This window comes from Bos indicus, chromosome 27, assembly GCF_029378745.1.
Source record: "Bos indicus isolate NIAB-ARS_2022 breed Sahiwal x Tharparkar chromosome 27, NIAB-ARS_B.indTharparkar_mat_pri_1.0, whole genome shotgun sequence".
Taxonomy (NCBI): domain Eukaryota; kingdom Metazoa; phylum Chordata; class Mammalia; order Artiodactyla; family Bovidae; genus Bos; species Bos indicus.
Genome location: NC_091786.1, coordinates 13,738,092 through 13,759,204, shown reverse-complemented (window position 1 = coordinate 13,759,204; position 21,113 = coordinate 13,738,092). Strand labels below are relative to the sequence as shown.

Below are 21,113 nucleotides of genomic sequence, written 5' to 3'. Positions count from 1 at the left end.
ACGCAAGAACACTGGAGTGGGTTGACATTTCCTTCTCCAACACATGAAAGTGAGAAATGAAAGTGAAGTCACTCAGCCGTGTCCAACTCTTAGCGACTCCATGGACTGCAGCCCACCAGGCTTCTCCATCCATGGGATTTTCCAGGCAAGAGTACTGGGGTGCCATTGCCTTCTCCGAATAAGATATATAGGAGAGAGCAAAAAATGCTATCCGTTATTGGTTTAAAGAATGTCAGGTGAAAGAAACAAAGGCCTAACAAGAAAAATTAGAAACTGAGTTCTCGACACCAGTGATTCTCAAACTTGGCTACACGTTGGAACTGACAGGGAAGTTGTATAAACTACTCATGCTGGGATCTCATCCCGAGGGATTCTGATGTAATTGATCTGGGGTGCAGCCTTGGTATTGAGATTTTTAAAAGCTCTCCAGATGATCTTAATGTGCACGCAGCCAAATTTGACAACCATCTCTACACAATGTTCTTTGAAAGTGAGAGTCGCTCAGTCCTGTCTGACTCTTTGCGACCCCATGGACTATACAGTCCATGGAATTCTCCAGGCCAGAATACTGGAGTGGGTAGCCTTTCTCTTCTCCAGGGGATCTTCCCAACCCAGGGATCGAACCCAGGTCTCCCGCAATGTTCTTTAGGGTGCAGCAAGTTTGCCTAATTGTTAAATGATGTTGAAAACATTCCATATGAACCCAACTAATAAAAATATGTACCAACAATATGACTTTCTTCCTTAGGAGTTTATCACTGAGTTGTAAAAAAATTAAATACACTTTACAGAAAACAAAGCTAGAAAATATATATCAAACCTTTAACATATTACTATACCATGAAAGAGTATTTTTCTTGCTTATACTTCAACTTGATATGAAAATGCATGCACATGTAATTATTCAAAATTTCAGACATTACAAAATTGGGAAGGGCAGTTTATCATTTAAAGTGAATTTTGCTTTTAGATGTGAAAATACCAATAATTTTAAGGCAAGATGCCAGTCTGCTCCATTTTGGTCTTCAACAAAAAGCTGAGAAAAAAAAATCCTAAATAAATATTTTCAAAGTGAGAAACTAGATGTGAGTGGAGATTCTGATTTTACTCATTTACCATTATTAAACATAGTTCACCGGTTGCATTTTGCTATGATGTAACTGGATGGTCAGCTGTTATTGTTCCACATGTTCAAGACACTTCTCAATATGTTATTATCTGTAAACCACCTGCTGTTTATACATTTTTTTTTAACAGATATACTGTTAAAAGAATCAATCCCAAGAAAGTACCAACAGGAAGCTTGAGAAAGTGTTTTTTCTTCCCACTTGGGGGTAATTTTAAAGTGAAGAAGAAAGCAGAATAATGGTGTTCCTCTTAGAGCTCAGCATTTTTTAGGTGAATTCTGCCGTTACTTTTCTAATGCTCTGCCACATGGGTGATGTAATAATCATGGCGAATTTACATAAAGAAATCAGGACTGAAAAAACAAGTTTATTCAAATTTAGGGAAAATCGTCTAAATAAGGCTTGATCATAAAAACAGACAAACGGCATTTTGCCTTGAATATTCAAAGAACACATTAATGATCCCTAAGACCTTTCTGTGATTGCGTTATTCGACAGTGATGGAACTATAATTTCCTAGAACAGCCAGTTCTGTAATTTTCATCAGAAAATCCTACAAGTCAGCCTATGGCTCGCCCGCATCTGATTCAGTCATTACTTAGAACGATCGGTCTTTCATGATTCTCCTCTGTTATGACAGAATAGAAAGATGAACGTTAGAATATTTATTTCCATGTTCCAGGGTGCCTGCGCAAACACCTGTCACTGTCTATATTTCTGCCTTCTCGTCTTCCTTACTGTATTTCCATTGCTCGTCCACCTTGTCACGATTACAAATCACTTTGTTTATTCGATTAGACACACGTCACTTTGAAAAGCCACTACTTGTCAAACTGCTCTGGGATAACATTTGAAATCGCATTCAGTTCACTCTGTGAAGTAGGTTACCTCGCATTTTAAAATAATATATATTTTATCATTTATAACTTTTGGGGGAGGATGGAATTTGGGGTCAATTTTTACATCTGATCTGTTATTTTAATAAAATTTAACCATCTATTATTCTCTGGAAGAATGTGTGTGTGTATTTTTATTAAATGTATCCACATACAGAACATTTATGAGTTTCTTATTCTTCCTGAATATTACACTGAGTGCTGAATATCATACATATGGCTTTTCCTGAAGTTTTTGGCTTGTAGTCTTTTTACTGGTTCATAATTTCTTGAGTGAAATCTTGTGGCTAACTGGTTATGAACTTTACCCGAAAATCTCATAATAATGAAAACACGTGGAGGTTTTTCTCTGGGTTTGTTTATAAAGAACTTCTGGAACCTTCCCTGGTGGCTCAGGTGGTGAAGAATCTGTCCTGCAATGCAGGAGACTTGGGTTCGATCCCTGGGTTGGGAAGGTCGCCTGGAGAAGGGAATGGGTACCCACTCCAGCAGTCTTGCCTAGAGAATCCCATCGACAGGAGCCTGGTAGGCTACAGTCCATGGAGCTGCAAAGAATCAGACACGACTGAGCGACTTTCACAGCAACAGGAGGAACACAGCAATACGTCAAACCATGTGAAATATAATTGGAGAGACTATCAAAATGTATCCTTTACTTATTTCAATTTTTTGGCCATGCCATGTGGCATGTGGGATCTTAGTTCCCCGACAGGGACTGAACGCACATTCTCTGCATTGGCAGCACAGTCTTAATTGCTGGACCACCAGGGAAGTCATAACCGTAGAGAATTTAATCAAGAGTGGCCACTGGCATGGCTAGCACAAGGCTTTGCATTTTAAAAGACTGAGGTTAAGCCTCGTGTGTAACATCAGAGGCGGAAACCACCATTGCTTTAGACACTGCTAATGATCAGACAGGACATGTGGGACAATCTTTTTCTTACTATTGATTAACGCATTCAATTCTCTTCTGGAGAAGAGAATGTTCAAGTCCTGGATTTAGAAGTTTAAAATGTATCCTCTTCAACTCCAATGAACATTTTTTTCAAAACAAAAAGAACCAGTATCAAAGCAACATTAATTAGAAAAAGTACCCATCAATCATAGTTAAATATTTATTTAGTTGTACTGGATGCTTGACTCAACATTCTGTACCTCTGAAAACTTCTGCTAAGACAAAAGCTAATTTTGACAAGACCGTGAAATCTCCTTCTTTGGCTGTTTGTAAGAGAAGAGCAGAGAGTTACTAGCATGGTAAGACTTAATTTCAGTTCAGTTCAGTTGCTCAGTCATGTCTTACTCTTTGAGACCTCATGGACTGCAGCATATGCCAGACTTCCCTGTCCATCACCAACTCTGGGAGCTTGTTCAAACTCATGTCCATGAAGTCCATAATGCCATCCAGCCATCTCATCCTCTGTCATCCCCTTCTCCTCTTGCCTTCAATCTTTCCCAGCATCGGGGTCTTTTGCAATGAGTCAGTTCTTAATATCAGATGGCCAAAGTATTGGAGCTTCAGCTTCAGCATCAGTCTTCCAATGAATATTCAGGATTGATTTCCTTTAGGATTAACTGGTTTGATCTCTTTGCAGTCCAAGGGACTCTCAAGAGTCTTCTCCAACACCATAGTTCAAAAGCATCAGTTTTTCGATGCTTAGCTTTCTTTATGGTCCAACTCTCACATCCATACATGACTGTTGGAAAAACCATAGCTTTGACTATACGGACCTTTGTTGGCAAAGTGCTGTCTCTGCTTTTTAATATGCTGCCTAGGTTGGTCTTAGCTTTTCTTCCAAGAAGCAAGTGTCTTTTAATTACATGGCTACAGCCACCATCTGCACTGATTTTGGAACCCAATATCACTGTTTCCCCACCTATTTGCCATCAAGATGGGACCAGATGCCATGATCTTTGGTTTTTGAATGTTGAATTTTAATCCAGCTTTTTCACTCTCCTCTTTCACTTTCATCAAGAGGCTCTTTAGTTCTTCTTCGCTTTCTGCCATAAGAGTGGTGTCATCTGCATGTCTGAAGTGACTGGTATTTCTCCTGGCAATCTTGATTCCAGCTTGTGCTTCACTCAGCCCAGCATTTCTCATGATGTACTGTGCATACATCTGACTCAATGGATATGAGTTTGAGTAAACTCCAGGAGTTGGTGATGGACAGGGAAGCCTGGTGTGCTGCAGTCCATGGGGTCGCAAACAGTCATACATGACTGAGTGACTGAACTGAACTGAACTGAGCATTTAAGTTAAATAAGCAGGGTTACAATAGACAGCCTTGACTTACTCCTTTTCTAATTTGGAACCAGTCCACTGTTCCATGTCCGGATCTAACTGTTACTTTTTGACCTGCATACAGATTTCTCAGGAGGCAGGTCAGGTGGTCTGATATTCCCATCTCTAAGCATTTTCCACAGTTTGTTGTGATCTACACAAAGGTTTTGGCATAGTAGATGAAGCAGATGTTTTTCTGGAACTCTCTTGCTTTTTCTATGATCCAGTGGATGTTGGCAACTTGATATCTGGTTCCTCTGTCTTTTCTAAATCCAGCTTGGACATCTGGAAGTTCTTGGTTCACATTCTGTTGAAGCCTGGCTTGGAGAATTTTGAGCATTACTTTGCTTGGATGAGATGAGTGCAATTGTGCAGTAGTTTGAACATTCTTCGGCATTGCCTTTCTTTGGGATTGGAATGAAAACTGACCTTTTCCACGTCCCATGGCCACTGCTGAATTTTCCAAATTTGCTGGCATATTGAGGGCAGCACTTTCACAGCATCATCTTTTAGGATTTGAAATAGCTCAACTGGAATTCCATCACCTCCACTAGCATTGTTCGTAGTGATGCTTCCTAAAGCCCACTTGACTTCGCATTCCAGGATGTATGGCTCTAGGTGAGTGATCACACCATCGTGGTTATCTGGGTCATTAAGATCTTTTTTGTATGGTCATTAAGTTCTTCTGTGTATTCATGCCATCTCTTCTTAATGTCTTCTGCTTCTGTTAGGTCCATACCATTTCTGTCCTTTACTGTGCCTATCTTTGCATGAAATGTTCCCTTGGTATCTCTTATTTTAGAGCAAGTTACCTTAAGGTTCTGCCTTTCTAGCAAAGTTGTTGAGTTGCTAAGTTGTGTCTGACTTTGCAACCCCATGGACTGTAGCCCACCAGGCTCCTCTCTCTATGGGAATGTACTTGTATATTATCTGAGATGTAGCCAAAGAAAGTAAAAGTGATAGTTGCTCAGTTGTGTCTGACTCTGCAACCCCATGGGCTATGCTGTCTATGGAATTCTTCAGGTCAGAATACTGGACTGGGTAGCCTTTCCCTTCTCCAGGGGATCTTCCCAACCCAGGGGTCAAACCCAGGTCTCCTGCACTGCAGGTGGATTCTTTACCAGCTGAGCTACCAGGGAAGCTAGCCAGGATGTGGGTAAATGTTGGTAATACAGCAAAGACAACATAATTTGTTTAACGTAATTAATGTTCTTTATGACATGAAGTTGGTCACATTTTGCAAGTAATTTATATCTCTTGGTTTATGAGATCTGACATGTGTTTCTCAGAGCATATTTATCTATCAGATCTACAACAAGTAATACTCTTTAATTCTTGCTTTCCTTTTTCCAGAGTATTTTTTCCTAATATTTGTAAAGTCAAAAAACAGTATATATAATCCAGTTTGAGTGGGAAGTTTTTCTTTCCCTCAAATGCAATCTAAGAAGAACTGAAAAAATTCTAGATAGTGAGAACGGGCTACTTTTTTAAAGATTAAGATCTATTAGAGCAATGGCACCCCACTCCAGTACTCTTGCCTGGAAAATCCCATGGACAGAGGAGCCTGGTAGGCTGCAGCCCATGGGGTCACGAAGAGTCAGACATGACTGAGCGACTTCACTTTCACTTTTCACTTTCATGCATTGGAGAAGGAAATGGCAACCCCCTCCAGTGTTCTTGCCTGGAGAATCCCAGGGACGGGGGAGCCTGGTGGGCTGCCATCTCTGGGGTTGCACAGAGTTGGACACGACTGAAGCAACTTAGCAGCAGCAGCAACAGAAATATTTTTGTAAAGCCACTTGGAATTTTAGTTTTTTCTTTACTTAAAAAATCCCCCTCCCTCCATTTTTCATAAACCTACCTAAAGCACTCTGGATCAACTCAAGTACTTTCTAGGAAAACTATATTGGTGATGAGACCATGAACACTGTGAAGTTTATTACACAGTTTCCATTTTAAGCTTTTATAGTCTTTAATCTATTTATGATTTTGGTCATACAATGTGGCATGTGGGAACTTGGTTTCCCAACCAGGGATCAAACCCATGTCCCCTGCAGTGGAAGCATGGAGTCTAAACCTCTGGACCACCAGGGAATTCCTTGAAGTCTTTAAAAATATACTTTTTGTCCCCCTGCTAATTCTGATCCTATAGCATGCATGGGATAAAATGTTGCTCCAATTTAACTGGTTTGAAAGTGAATGATATTGACTATCTGTGGACAAGCTCTTACCGTTCTGAACATCCAACACATGATGCTTATTTAATGTCCAACCGCCCATATTGGAAGCATCCAGTTCGTAGCCTTGCAAAATGGCAGTCCTCTTCTCCCACAGAGTCAGGTCCAAACACGACTCATATTCGTATCCCACTGACACTGGAATCAGAACAAATCATGGTTCATCTTCCCAGCCGCAGGCAGAAATGCAATTTATTTTATTATCTTGATAAAACTGCTTTTTTCACAGATGTGCTCTGGAGATGATATTTCCACTTATTTGTGAACAGAGTTTATTTTTTATATGAGAAGATTTGATCATATAAAAGGTGGTTTTTGAAAAAAAAAATGATCTCCAAATATTATTTTTGTATTGACTTAATAGAAAACTAGTATTTTTCCCTACACCACTTTTTCACAAAGGGTCCATAGTACAAAATGAAGCTCAGGTTGAGCAACTGGGGAAGTCATTAGTTAGAATGATAAATCAGCCCCAAATGTGATCAGACAATAACAACAAAAAGCACTATTTACTATCTGAATAATCAGAGATGCTTAGTCTCCAAGAGTATTAAGCTATGGAAAATATTTATGCTAAGTAAGATTTAATAGAGCAAACAAAGATAGCCAGGTTACAACATTATATTCACATGCTCTTATCAGGAATAAACAATAAAATTAGCAGCAGATTAATAGGAACAAGTCTCAAAAGGAAAACTTCAGAGTTCACAATGAAGCATGGATTTTAAAATTTAGAACAAAGTGAAGGGAGAAGAGGCAATTATCTGATCTGAACAAATTCCAGTCCAAATTACATATTAATTTCAAGATAAAATGCCTACTGTATTTTCAGGTAACATGTTTTCCTTTCATTTTTGGTATTCTGAGCCTGAGCCTGGAGCCACAGTATGCATATCTCAACAGATCAAACTCTGATTGCATTGTCCCCTCATGCGGCGAAACAACTGGTTTGATGGTTCATGAATATCATCCTGCTGAAGTGACTGGTCCTTCCAGTCAGAAGAGCTGAAATAATTTTTGGACATAAATGTTGTCTGATGTCATGTTAAAATATCATTATGACTTGAAACTACATGTTGTTAGATACTGAAAATGTAAAAAAGGTTAATGAAAATTGAGATAAAATTATAAAGGAAAGAAGAAAATGAAAAAAGGAAGGGACATGATGAGGAAGAAAAACATGAAAAAAAGGATATGAAAACCTGAAATTTCACATTCATCATATGGAATCACATTCCTTTTTCTTATGGTAGATCTAAACCAACCATTTACAACCTTTCTAGGCAACCTTACTGGCATCCTCTCTGCTTATCCACGGATTTCCTTGGATTGTAATGAATTTCATGTTAATTCTGAGTTCAAGACAGTGTTTTTGGTGCTGAATATAATACATTTACAAGGGACTTACCAACAGCTTCAGACAGACCATAGACCTTTTGATTATATGCATCTGTTTTATCCCATATAAACGTATAGGCCAAGTTCGGTGACGCAGGAAACCACTTTTGAAAGAGTCTTCCTACGACAGCCACCATCAGATGCACCTTCATTAAATTAAATGGGATAACAGACTGGGTCATGGTGATCTTAAGTACTGACTTATACCCGGCAGCCCTGGAACTCAGGTAGGAAAGTTTCAAGTCTGTTCCTGGAATTGTGGTTTCTTCATGGAGGACCTAGGTTTCAAAAGAAAGCAGAAGTTGCAAACGGGGATCACGTATGACTATTAGGTAAAATACATTGAAAAGAATGCAGCAAAGCAATTAACAATAAGATAAGATCCTAAAGAGTCACTATCCACAAAGATGCATTTGAGATGTTATCTTATTCAATAATTAAAAATAACGCTGCTGCCAGCTCAATTTTTCTCCTCCTAAAAGCGTCCTGTCATTTATCTTGAATTAATCACAGTTCAGGTGTTACTTCTAATACAGGAAATTTTGTGACTGCTCCATCAGGCTGACATGCACTGCCTTGTTAGTTTATAGTCACCGTGGATTCTCACTAACCCATCTTTCACCCCCGTTGCCCTGGAGAATTAGAGCAGACGTTTGTAAGATGGTTCGCTCAGCACAGAAATATGGCCCAGGCCAAAGATCTGGCCCACGCCAGCTGGCTCATTTCGGGGTTAAAGCTACATCTACAGCCTCATCAACTGACTGGTCACAGCCCAGAAAGACAGGAATGGTAACAAAACAGACCAATTCACTTGGGATAAACTGTAGCAAACTCCATATTCATGTTGGAAGGTAATATAACAACAGCACACTCCCATAATTAGTTAAACATTGAGCTTGGACTCATCGCTGATTTTTGATATGATGGTACATGAACTAATATTTTCAAGTTGCATAAATTTCCCCCCAGAGAACAATTAATGTATGTTGAATGTCTGCAAAAGACGCTCGATATACACTGCTTGAATTGAAATGAATGTAAAGAGTTAATATAATTACCTGCCTAAAAATTATCTGTTACAAATTTTAAAAATCATATTCCTAACCCCACAATGTACCCATCAGTGTGACTTGCTCAATGAATACCAATAAATTTATCCTGACATATGCAAAAATACATTATGCCGAAACAGGATTTCAGTATTTTGAAAAAAATCTATGCTATGTTGTATATAAAATAAATCCAAATAATTCAGATTCTACTTGCTAATAGTGCTCCTATTAGTTTGGTTAATAATAATAGCTCTTCTTAGGGTCAGGCTTCCCTGGTGGCTCAGATGGTGAAGAATCCATCTATAATGCAGGAGACCCGGGTTTGATTCCTGGGTCAGGAAGATCCCCTGGAGAAGGGAATGGCTATCCACTCCAGCATTCTTGCCTAGAAAATCCCATGGACAGAGGAGCCTGGTGGGGTACAGTCCACAGGGTCGCAAAGAGTCAGACATGACTGAGAGACCAACGCTTTCACTTTCACTTGGGCTTACTACCTCTTGTGTAATGCACAAGGCTATCTACGCTTAAGAATACACCCCAGGAGCTTATCACCTTCTCTACTAAGAATTAAATAGCATTCTCAAAGGTTTCCTCAGATTGCGCTAGGAATATTCATTGCTGCTGCTGCTGCTGCTAAGTCGCTTCAGTCGCGTCCGACTCTGTGCGACCCCATAGACAGCCGACCAGGCTCCCCCGTCCCTGGGATTCTCCAGGCAGGAACACTGGAGTGGGTTGCCATTTCCTTCTCCAAGGAATATTCATTACTCAGACTTAAAGGACTACCTTTTTGTGTTGGAAAAGTCTTAAAATAGCGATTCAGGGTTCAGTAGTGTTTCTCTTCCTCCCAACTCCTCTCACATGAAACAGGAATGATGTATGTCTGTCATACAAATGTTAATAACTTAAGTAGGACCCTTTGGTTCAGGGTGAATCATCTTAACAGAACTCACTGTTCCGTATCATTGGGGGTGCAACATTGGTGCCTTAGTTTGAAAAACAGATTCTGTGACTTGGATGGCCCTGAAAATGTAAGTGATTATAACTTAAAGCGTATCATTTATTTCCTCTTATTTTCAAAATAATTTCACATAAATTTGATAGGTTTCCTATAGATACCTTCATGAATATATACTGTGATCTCCCAGGAGTTAATATCTCTATTTCAAAATATGTTATTCCTAATTTTAATAACTGATTTCTGTCTTTGTCATCATTAGCTTACTTCACTGGAACAAATAATCTGTAATTTAACTCATTAAAACGTGTTTCTCCAAGGTAATTTAATTTGACCAACTATTTTGCACTAGTGGAAAAGCGAATCAAGCCAGAGTGGAAAAACCAACCATTAAGCTGATTGTATGGTTCTTACCGCTTCTTACCCCCAATCACCTTTATCCAAGACACCATTATTTCTCCTACTACTGAGACTGCCTTCTGACTGGTCTCTTTGTTTCAACCCTTGCCCTAAATAGAATATTCTCAGCACAGCAACTGCAACGATCTTTTAAAGAAGCAAATAAGAAACTGTACTTGGTCTGCCTAAAATCCTCTCACAGCTTCCAATTACTCAGTGATCACAGGAAAAGTCCTCATCCTCGCCATGGTCTTCAGTGATCTGAGACATCATCTCCTTCATTTCAGCCACACCTGCCAGCTTCTCTGCCGTTCTGTGAACAGGCCCAGTTTTTGTTCTTCCCCTTCTGTTTGTTCAGTTGCTAAGCTGTATCTGACTCTTTCTGGACCCCATGGACTACAAAGCCTGCTAGGCTACTCTGTCCATGGGATTTCTCAGGCAAGAACACTGAAGTGGGTTGGCATTTCCTCGGATATTGGATCTTCCCAGCCCAGGGATCAAACCCATGTCTCCTGCACTGCAGGCAGATTATTTACACTGAGCCACCAGGGAAGCCTGTTCTTCCCTTGGAGCTTTTGAACTTGCTCTTTGCTCTGCTTGGAATGACCTTCTATTTTCCAGGTTTGTTCTTTCTCTTCTCAAAGTTTCTGCTGAAGTGTAATCTCATCAAAGAGATCTTCTGGGACCATGCTATATAAAACTGCAATTCCATCCACTTTACCCTGCTTTATTATTTTAATTAAGTCTTATTCACAACTTGACATATATTTGTTTGTTTTCAGTCTCTCTGTGTAAATTGGCAAACTTCTTGGAAGCAGGTACTTCATCTGATTGGTATACTGCTTTGTTTCTTTATAAGAGCGCCTGGTGCAGAACAGGGATTTCAATAAATATTTGAAGAATAAACGCGGCCAAGCTGTTCAGTGCTGTTGTATTTTAAAGACCACATGTTTTTACTCAGCTGTTTACATATGAAGTCCATTATCGCTGTACTTAATGTCCTGCCTTTAAGATCTGAAAGTTATTTCTAATTGGAAACATACAGGAAGGAAAACAATCCCCTGATATTTCAGCAGACAAAAATGAATAGTGCAAACATGGTTTAAAACTTATATAATTTTTTCCCTGTGAAAAATATGGCTTTACGAACTACATCATTAACCCTATATTATTAGGGTTTAAGACATGATACCATGTTTTAAAAATATTGTGAGAAAATCAATGAACATTTTCTATGGAGATTCATCTGTTTTAACGTATCTTCTGCTTACAATAATAATTAAACAGTAAAACATTGAGAATAATGACCACGTACAGTAGCACTTGGTATAATGTCAGTTAGGAGGTCAGATACATGGCAGGCACTAAAAGCCTTTTCCAATGAATGAATCAATGAGCAAAGACATTACTAGCTGTTGCACTTAAAGCTGTTTTCCCATCTGGCTACAGCTAATAAATAGACACAGATGAATCTTGAAGAAGAAGTATTTTGAACAGATCTTTAAGAAATAGATATCCTAATATAATAACTCTTATTTACTACACACACACATACACACCCCACATTCTACATGTCGTTTCAGAGGATTACTTAGGATAGCACTGAAATTCTGTAATCCTTTAAAAAAAATTCTTTGGAAACCACGTGATCTGAAAATGGTTTGCTGCAAAGCACTGCCGGCTAGAACAGTCTACCTGTGTCTCGGGAATAATGGGACTGTCTTCAGGAGATGATCTAAAAAAGGTGGATAAAGGCGAGGACACGATGATAGGATTGGGCCTCACAAAGCCACTCAGATCACAGCTGGGAATGTCGTTTTCTTCTTTCTTCATGACAAGGGTATCCATCACATAAAAGACATTCCATGGAATCCACACAGTGTGATACTGGGTGAGGAACGGGGATCGTTCAAACACCAACGTCAGAGAAGCTCCGCCATTTGCCACCAAGTCAAACCTAGGAAAACACAAGACATATTTAGTGAACTACCTGGATCTTGTGTAACTCTCAACACTCGCCTCCTTAAATCAATATGCTTTATAAGAAAGACCTTTTTCTCTCAACTTTTACATGAAATAGTTTAAAATCTATGAGAATATTAAAAGAATTATACAATGACCATCTATATATCCTTCAGTTCAGTTCAGTCGCTCAGTCGTGTCCAACTCTTTGTGACCCTATGGACTGCAGCATGCCAGGCTTCCCTGTCCATCACCAATTCTTGGAGTTTACTGCAACTCACGCATATATCCTTAACCTAGATTAACTAACTTACTAACATTTGTACAAGCGTGCTTTATCTATCCACTCCTTTTCTAGAACCATCTGAACTACAAAGTCTCACTCTCAAATATTCAACATGGGGGCTTCCCTGGCGGTCCAGTGGTTAAGACTCTGCCTTCCAATGCAGGGGGGCACTTGTTCGATCTCTGGTCTGGGAACAAAGGTCCTATGTGCTGTGGGGTGTGACCAAAAATTACAAAAATTTTTTTTCAAAATGAATCTTCTGAGACAAAGAAAGAACATTCTCCTATAAAACCACAATACTTTTATTATGCCTTAGAAAATGAGATCAACTTTTAAAACCTACATGAATATATAACTTTAAATTTTTGCCACCACATACTGTCACAGATCTCTGATCTAAAGGTTGTTGTGTTCAGACTAAAAGGGACATTAAAGCATCATGCCTGGTAATTAAAAAAAAAAAGCCTAGTCTTTATACTCTTTATACTTAAAATACTTCGAAGAAATATAGGGTGCTGGAACTAACTTACATTCCGTCCTGGCGGGTAATAGTATATCCGTACTCTGGATAATGGAAAAATGAGACATTCACTCCAATAAGTGGAGTTCCATCAGCAGTCAGCACTTGGCCTCTGATGACGGACGCTAGGCTATGAGAAAAGTAGAAGAATTAGACTGAACATTTATCTCCTCAGACAAACATTATCATGATGTAGAGATAATTCAACCCAAGGATAAAATAACAGTATCATAAGGCACTTGTATTCACAAAAACCAGACTGGAAACACTCCCAAGACAGTGTTCCTTATAATTCACTGCAATCCACATTCTTGAAATACCTGGTGTTTACCCTGTGTTTTAATTCACTGCAATCTGGGTTTTGGAGAGTTATCAAGACCAATAATTTAGAGATGAATTTTTTAAATTATAAACTGTGCGTTTTTTCGTAAGTCATATATCTGGTGCTTGCATGAAGGAAAGTATACTTTCCAATTAATTCCAAGGCAATCCGGAAACCCGCAGGGACCGAGAAGTACAAGATTTAAGGGGGCAATGAGGAACATTTGTGCAACAACTTTTAATCAACTGCTGGGTCTAACTGCATTAATGCTGTTAAATTGCTGCAGACCCAGGAGTTCTGGTGTAAATCATCTTCTTTTGCTCAGTGAGACACAAGACACCTGCTTTCACTTACTGGTTTATTTTCAAGTCATTACTGCTCTGCAAAGCACCAGGCCAACAGCTCATGCAATCTTACTGCCATGCTGTTAGCAGTTCCATTACATTAATTCATAATTTATATTATTTAGTGAGCTCAGCTTAAAAAAAAGCGCACTCCTGTTTTGCCTTTTGGGGTCTTTTCATTGCTTCTTTTGAAACACTTCCAACTGTGCTAAGAAAATCAACCAGTTAAATGAGGATTTATTGACTCCTTAATGGGATGTCCTGTTATGCTTCCGGTACTGAAATTGACAAAGTATGTGAACTGTGTCAAAAATGCTTGAAACATGAAGTTTGGTGAAGGATGTGCCGAACGATGAAAAACTACATTTTAAAAAAGGCACTTTCCTCAAATTTGCAGTCATCAGCATTTTATATTAAGGGCTTATAACTGTTGATAATATCATTACGAATCTATGTAAGGAAAAGTGTATTAACCTCTTATTGAAAGGACTTTCTCCAGGTATGACGTGGGTGCTATCAGATCCTATGAGAAAACTGATGCGGTCATAGAAGGATTTGGCAGCTTGCTGAGATGGTGACTGTAAGCTTTGGCTGATGATATCTTGGGGGTCAGGCAGTCCCCGACAGTAAGGCTGATTTTGGCAGGAACTCTGTAAACAGCAATCAGGATCCATGCAGTCAATAAGTCCATCTGTAGAGAGAGATGTAAACCAGTTAGAAAATTCCTCTTTTTCGGCCATGATGCAGAATAAGTTTTGCTTGTTGACTGGCTATTTTTTTTCACATTCAACTATTTGTTCCTCCTATCTAACAGTAATTTCTGGCATCCTTTTTGAAATCAAATACAATAGCTACAGTTGCTTTCATAGACAGTAAATGTTTGCAATGGAGATGACTGAAAAGAATTATATAATGTTGGTTCTGAATAAAAAATAAATGACTGTTTAGAACAATGTATTACAGGCAGATCTCATTTTATTGCCCTTGGCAGATGTTGAGGTTTTTCTTTTTTAACAAATCAGAGGTTTGTGGCAACACTGCATGGAGCAAGTCTATTGGTGCCATTTTTTCAAACAGCATCTGCTCACTTTGTGTCTCTGTTACATTCTGGTAATTCTTGTGATTTTCCACTTTTGCATTATTATTGTATTTGTGATGGTGATCAGTGAACTCTGGTGTTACTGTTTTAATTGTTTTAACTGTTTAATTGTTTTAACTGTTTAATTGTTTTAAGGTGCCACTAACCGCGCCAGAATACGGTGCACTTGGACAACTACTGTGTGTGTAGACCGCTCCACTGACTGACAACTACTGTGTGTGTGCAAACCATTCCATCAACTGATAATACTGTGTGTATGCAAACCATTCCATCGACTGATAATACTGTGTGTGTGCAAACCACTCCACTGGCTGATAATACTGGGTGTGTGCAAACCACTCCACTGGCTGATAATACTGTGTGTATGCAAACCATTCCATCGACTGATAATACTGGGTGTGCAGACCATTCCACTGACCGACAATACTGTGTGTGTAGACCGCTCCACTGACTGATAATACTGGGTGTGCAGACCACTCCACTGACTGATAATACTGTGTGTGTGCAGAGCGCTCCACTGACTAATACTGTGTGTGTGCAGACCACGCCACTGACTGATAATACTGTGTGTGTGCAGACCGCTCCACTGACTGGCTGTTCTCCCACCTAAAATTTGGGAAAAGGTCCGAAAATGGAAGTCTGTGAAATACTAATACAAATTAACATATAATAGATGAGATGAGCCAGTCACCTTTCAAGGAAATCATTTTCCCAAGGATGGTAAACATTAGTTGCTCAGTTGTACCCTACTCTTGGTGACCCCATGGACTGTATCCTGCCAGACTCTTCTGTCCATGGGGATTCTCCAGGCAAGAATTACTGGAGTGGTAGCCATTTCCTTTTCCAGGGGATCTTCCTGACCCAGGGATCGAACCTGTGTCTCTTGCATTGCAGGTAGATTCTTTACTGTCTGAGCCACCATGGAAGCCCAAGGATGGTAAAGTATATTTCAAATATAATTAAGTCATTTCTCAAAATTTAAACTGGAACCTGAGCTCTATTAATATGCCTCCTGTAAAATGAAGATGTTAATAAAAATATGGGTAATGTAAATAAGCTATAATATTGAAAATGATAAGAAATCTATCACTCAAAATTGACCTACAGGTGTTGGTGACATAAAAAGAATAAAGGTTAGAATCTTCCCGAGCCTTCTCCAGGAACATCAAAAGGAAACCATATTCAATGGGTCATGTAAGAATTTTGTTTGAAACATATAAACCATTCCATTAGCAGATGAGAGTGTTAGGATAATGGTTTCATGACATTATTCTTTAAGGTCATTTTTCAGTGACCAGTTGATATGTGAATTTTGATCTGTTTGGCTACTACATTTCTCAGTACAGATTAATAAAAACAGTTTCTGCAGACTTTAATCACCATTGGGAGAATGGACAAAATAATTGCTGCTGCTGCTGCTGCTAAGTCGCTTCAGTCGTGTCCGACTCTGTGAGACACCATAGACGGCAGCCCACCAGGCTCCCCCGTCCCTGGGATTCTCTAGGCAAGAACACTGGAGTGGGTTGCCATTTCCTTCTCCAATGCAGGAAAGTGAAAAGTGAAAGTGAAGGCGCTCAGTCGTGTCTGACTCTTAGCGACCCCATGGACTGCAGCCCACCAGGCTTCTCTGTCCATGGGATTTTCCAGGCAAGAGTACTGGAGTGGGGTGCCATTGCCTTCTCCGGGACAAAATCATTAGAAAATCTTAAAACCTAAGTTTCAGGTCTCAGCGTGACTTTATTATGGCAAACTCAGCTGAAAATATCTGGTTGACCAATGTTTTATTTACACAGGTGTTTTGAAAATGTTTATTAAAAAAAAAATACACTAGGTTTTTTTTTCTTTTTTGCTTTAGGCTACTCTTATTAATAGAACATACGCTTGCCCATTCATTATCTGAAAGCAAACTGAGACAAAATAAAACAGACTAAGTTGAATCATATTGCCCAGTCTATAAGTAGGTCAACAACAACACAGATAAGGTAAGAAACAGATGAGTGGCCTGGCTCAGTGTCCTTCAATCATTTTACCCACCTGAAAAAGAATGTTGTGAACACCTGTGGTTTCTCCTAACACTCATTCTGCTTTCTTTGGAGCTACTCTGAATTTTCATTTGGACAGCCAGTCCTCCTCAACTTTCGGTTTATGTGCTTATCTCCCTTTGTGTTTGGTTCAGAAATGGACATGGGACCTAATCTGTCAAACTGGACTGAACTTCAGGAACTATCTAAAAAGCCATCCTTCCCCACCCCCATCCCTCCAGGCTTGGAGCTGTCAGGCTGTGAGGTTAGGGTTATCCCAGCTCCCTGGCTGCCACTACATTAGAACCTGTCTCGGAAAGGAGTCTTCCCAGAAGAGTCAAAGTGAAGAGCTGGAGAGAAAAAATTAAAACGTCACAGTGACATCTTTGGGGCTTTTGCAATAAGCTGCATCTGACCTGGGCTTCTTGGGGTCGCAAAGAGTCAGATAGGACTGAGCGACTGAACTGAACTGAACTGACCTGACCTGGGCTTTTCAGTTCTAGAAGTCAAAGTGCTGCCTTCTTTCTTAAGCCTGTTTGGGCTGGCTTTTCTGTCACTTAAAACTGAAAGAGATGTAGCTTATCCAGAGACATTAACTAAAAATTTCACTATTTCCCATATAGTTGAAAAAAAGAGCTTAATAAGTATTAGAATTAAATGTATGATGCTGAACTCTTTTGCATGACTATTTTAACTTTTTGACACCGTAATTTTTATACACATGAAAATGTATGAGTCTGAATTTCTGATAAGCAGATCTTATAGTTTATTATAGCTACATTTTCATGTGTATGTCTGTTACAGTTCTAAAAAATGGATAGTTAATTATTTGAAAGCACATATCTATTCTGTGACAAAAATTCAAAATCATGTTTTAAGAAAATCAAATGAAACTGAGCTTTGAAATTTCAGAGAAATTTATCAAAATATTGCTTTTTTAACCAAAAGGCCACAAAGATGAAAAATGTCTAAATATTTCTCAATATTTCTAGTGGAAGAAAGATGAAACTATGCTAGAGGCTTATTTTTCATGAGGATATGTTATAATATGCAATATACTGCATTTTTTCTCCATCTGTCTCAAAGACACAGAAGCGTAAGTTATTAAGACTCAGATTTTTAAAGTAGCAGATGATTGACCTATTGCACCCAAATAATTTTAGCTTCAAAAAAAACAATTAAAAAATTCTTTTAGTAACAATTCATGATTTGTAATCTCAACCTCATGAAGGTTGAGACTTCATGAGGAATCTTTAGTATGTTTTATAATTTAAGCTTCCCTGGTGGCTCAGCTAGTAAAGAAACCATTTGCCAATGAAGGAGACACAAGAGACATGGGTTCAATCACCGGGTTGGGAAGATCCCTTGGAGAAGGAAATGCAAACCCACTCCAGTATTCTTGCCTGGAAAATTCCACGGACAGAGGAACCTAGTGGTCTACAGTGCATGGGGTCGCAAAGAGTTGGACATGACTGAGCACGCACACACACGTGTATATATATATACACGTGTGTGTGTGTGTGTATTTAAGAATTCTTACTCCATGGATTTAGAATGAGTATGCTTGGGAGAGTAATTCCATATAAATATTTGATATTCTTGCAAGTTTTTCCCTTACATTCATTTTTTAGGCGTAACTAGAAAGTGAAACCTCCAGAGGTTACATTTTATCTCCATTAACCTGGTAAATTAAGGGTTAAATCCCCCCCTCCTTCGGTCCCCCATAATACTCCCTGAATGCCTTCCTTTAGGCACTATATGGTACAGTTGCCAAACAGGAATGCTCAAATCTCATCATTCATCTTTGTTAGTTTATAAAAACCAAATGTGCATCTGGCATGTGGTCTGCAGGTCATAAAACTGCATGAGATTGACACCTTCTGAACTAATCAGTTGGAAATGCATTTTTACAAGCCTCTCTGCTAACATCAATCAGAGACAGAATCTCATTTTCAACAGCCAAGATGCAGGGACGCATGGTTTGTTATTTTTCTGCAGAGTTTATCAGTAACTTGCCCAAGCAAGTGACGGATGCTTATGAATCTGGCTTCCTATAACTTGAGAAAACATTTTTCATTCTTTGCCTATATTCACATAGCTAGGGCTATCTAGTACCACTAAAGTTGATTATCCACTTGCCCAAATGTCTATTGTAGTAAAATTGACTTCGTAGATGAGCTTCTTAAAATCATCGACATTCCATTTTAGTCTCAGGAATATGAGGTTGGCTTAAATTGGTATTGGCGTAGAAGCCGTATCTAATAGAATTAATCATAAAAAAGACCTAAAGAAACTCAGAAATGTTCAAAACCCACTGAATAACAACTTCAATGATCAGTTAAGAGCCTTTCTTTCTCCAGGTTAGGCTTTGCAATATAGGTGGTATTTTGATATAAAGTAGACAATATAGTTTATGCTTCCTTCCACTTAATCCTCAGTATTATTGCTCTAGTTATTTAAAAATATGCTCTCATCTTTCCTAGGACTTTCATTGGTTTGTAACAGTGGTTGGCAAACTTACTTTGTAAAGGACCAGATAAAAAATTTTTCAGGTTTTATGGGCCATATAGTCCCTGCTACAAGTATTTAACTCTGCCTTGATGAACTGATAGCTCTAAAGCAGCCAGAGACAATATGTAAATAAGTGGGTGTGACTATGTCTCAATAAAACTTTATTTACAAAAACAAGCTTTGGCCCAGAGGTCATAATTTGTCAACCTTTAGTCTTGCTTTTAAGTTTCTACCCTGCCCTGTTTCCTTTGTCTTTAAATCATTATTTTTTTTTTCTGGTAAAGTTAAACAATGCACATTTTACTAGATTATTAAAACGTCTGATTCCATCATTTCCTAATTTACACTCTATGCTGACTTTGACCTGCTTGTCAAAACTCTCACTTTTGTCTTTTAAGCAGCTATGGATAGTTTAACATTTTTTTCAAAACCTTGATATACTAACTGGATAAAAAGTCATGAATTTCCTTTGAATGAATTTTCATCTTCATTCTAAAGGTAATTAAAGCTCTTACCCACAGTATTTGGAACTCTTTCTCCCTCATTCCAAGCTGGAGGTAGAGGTAGAAATTCTTTAAAAAATTTAAAAAATATATATTTAATTTTATTTTTAAAAAGTGCCACGGCTGCTCGGCCGTGTCAGACTTTTTGTGATCCTATGCACTGCTGCCTACCAGATTCCTCTGTCCATGGAATTTTTCGGGCAAGAATACTGGAGTGGTTGCCATTTCCTTCTCCGGGGGATCCCTTCTTCCGGACCCAGGGATCAAACCTGCATCTCCTGTGTTTCCAGCACTGGCAGGTGGACTCTTTACCACAGGCAGTACCTGGGAAGCGCCACCACCCCCCCCGCCCCCCCGCAAATATATCTTTACGTTTCTTCTTGGCTGCACAGCGTGGTTTGTGGGATCTTAGTTCCCTGAACAGGTATGGAACCTCAGCCCCCTGCAGTGGAAGCACAGTCCTGGACCACCAGGGAACTCCCAAGGTAGGATACCTGATGCAGTATTTTATCTCTGGATTTTAGAATCTTCAAAGGGCACGGGTATACCTTTTGTTTCTCTTTTGGGTCACCATTCTGTAACATACATGAAATTCATTTGCTTATTACTGAATCTGAATCATGTTTGGTTTTGCGTATCTTCCTGGTTTGTCTGATTAACAGACTTTTCCTCCTGGTTTGCATCATTTCAATCGTAATGACCCCAGGCTGTTTATTCTCCTGAATTCCCAATCCACAACCTGCCTTGTAGATATTTCCACTTGGATATTACACAGGCATCGAAAACTTAACATGTGGAAAAGGCAACATACATGATCTTCTCTGGACAGACCACTTTCTCTGCATTTCTTACTTCAATGAATGGCTCCGCTATCCACTCACCCAGGTTCTCAAAGTAGAAACCTGAGCGTCGTCCTTCACTCCTCTCCTCCCTTTTTCTCTGCACCTAATCAATGGCCAGCTCCTCCTTTTCCCTACCCCAAACATGTCCTAAGTCAGCTTTCTTTTTATTTCACTGAAAAGACCCTTCAGGCTACCATGGTCACCTCTTCACAAGATCTCAACAAGAGCTTGGTTTCCCAGGCTCCAGTCTTGTCCCAGCTATTCATTCTCGACACTTCTGTCAGAGTACTCTTGGCAGAAATCAAATGTGATTATTTCACTTCTCTAGGTAAAATGCTTCCTTTAATTGGTCCCTGCTGCT

At 39.2% G+C, this 21,113-nt stretch overlaps 1 protein-coding gene across 8 annotated transcripts in view; it reads right to left on the bottom strand.

Annotated features, from left to right (window-relative positions):
• TENM3 (teneurin transmembrane protein 3) overlaps positions 1–21,113 on the bottom strand; it is a 2,742,616-nt gene that overhangs the window by 57,217 nt on the left and 2,664,286 nt on the right. For all 8 annotated transcript variants that reach the window (XM_070781691.1, XM_070781692.1, XM_070781693.1 and 5 more), the window contains 5 exons: positions 14,251–14,467; positions 13,121–13,240; positions 12,038–12,299; positions 7,947–8,214; positions 6,533–6,676 (listed from right to left, as the gene is read on the bottom strand). In XM_070781691.1, the coding sequence (XP_070637792.1) occupies positions 6,533–6,676; positions 7,947–8,214; positions 12,038–12,299; positions 13,121–13,240; positions 14,251–14,467 (1,011 nt within the window). The remainder of the gene's footprint in view (positions 1–6,532; positions 6,677–7,946; positions 8,215–12,037; positions 12,300–13,120; positions 13,241–14,250; positions 14,468–21,113) is intronic.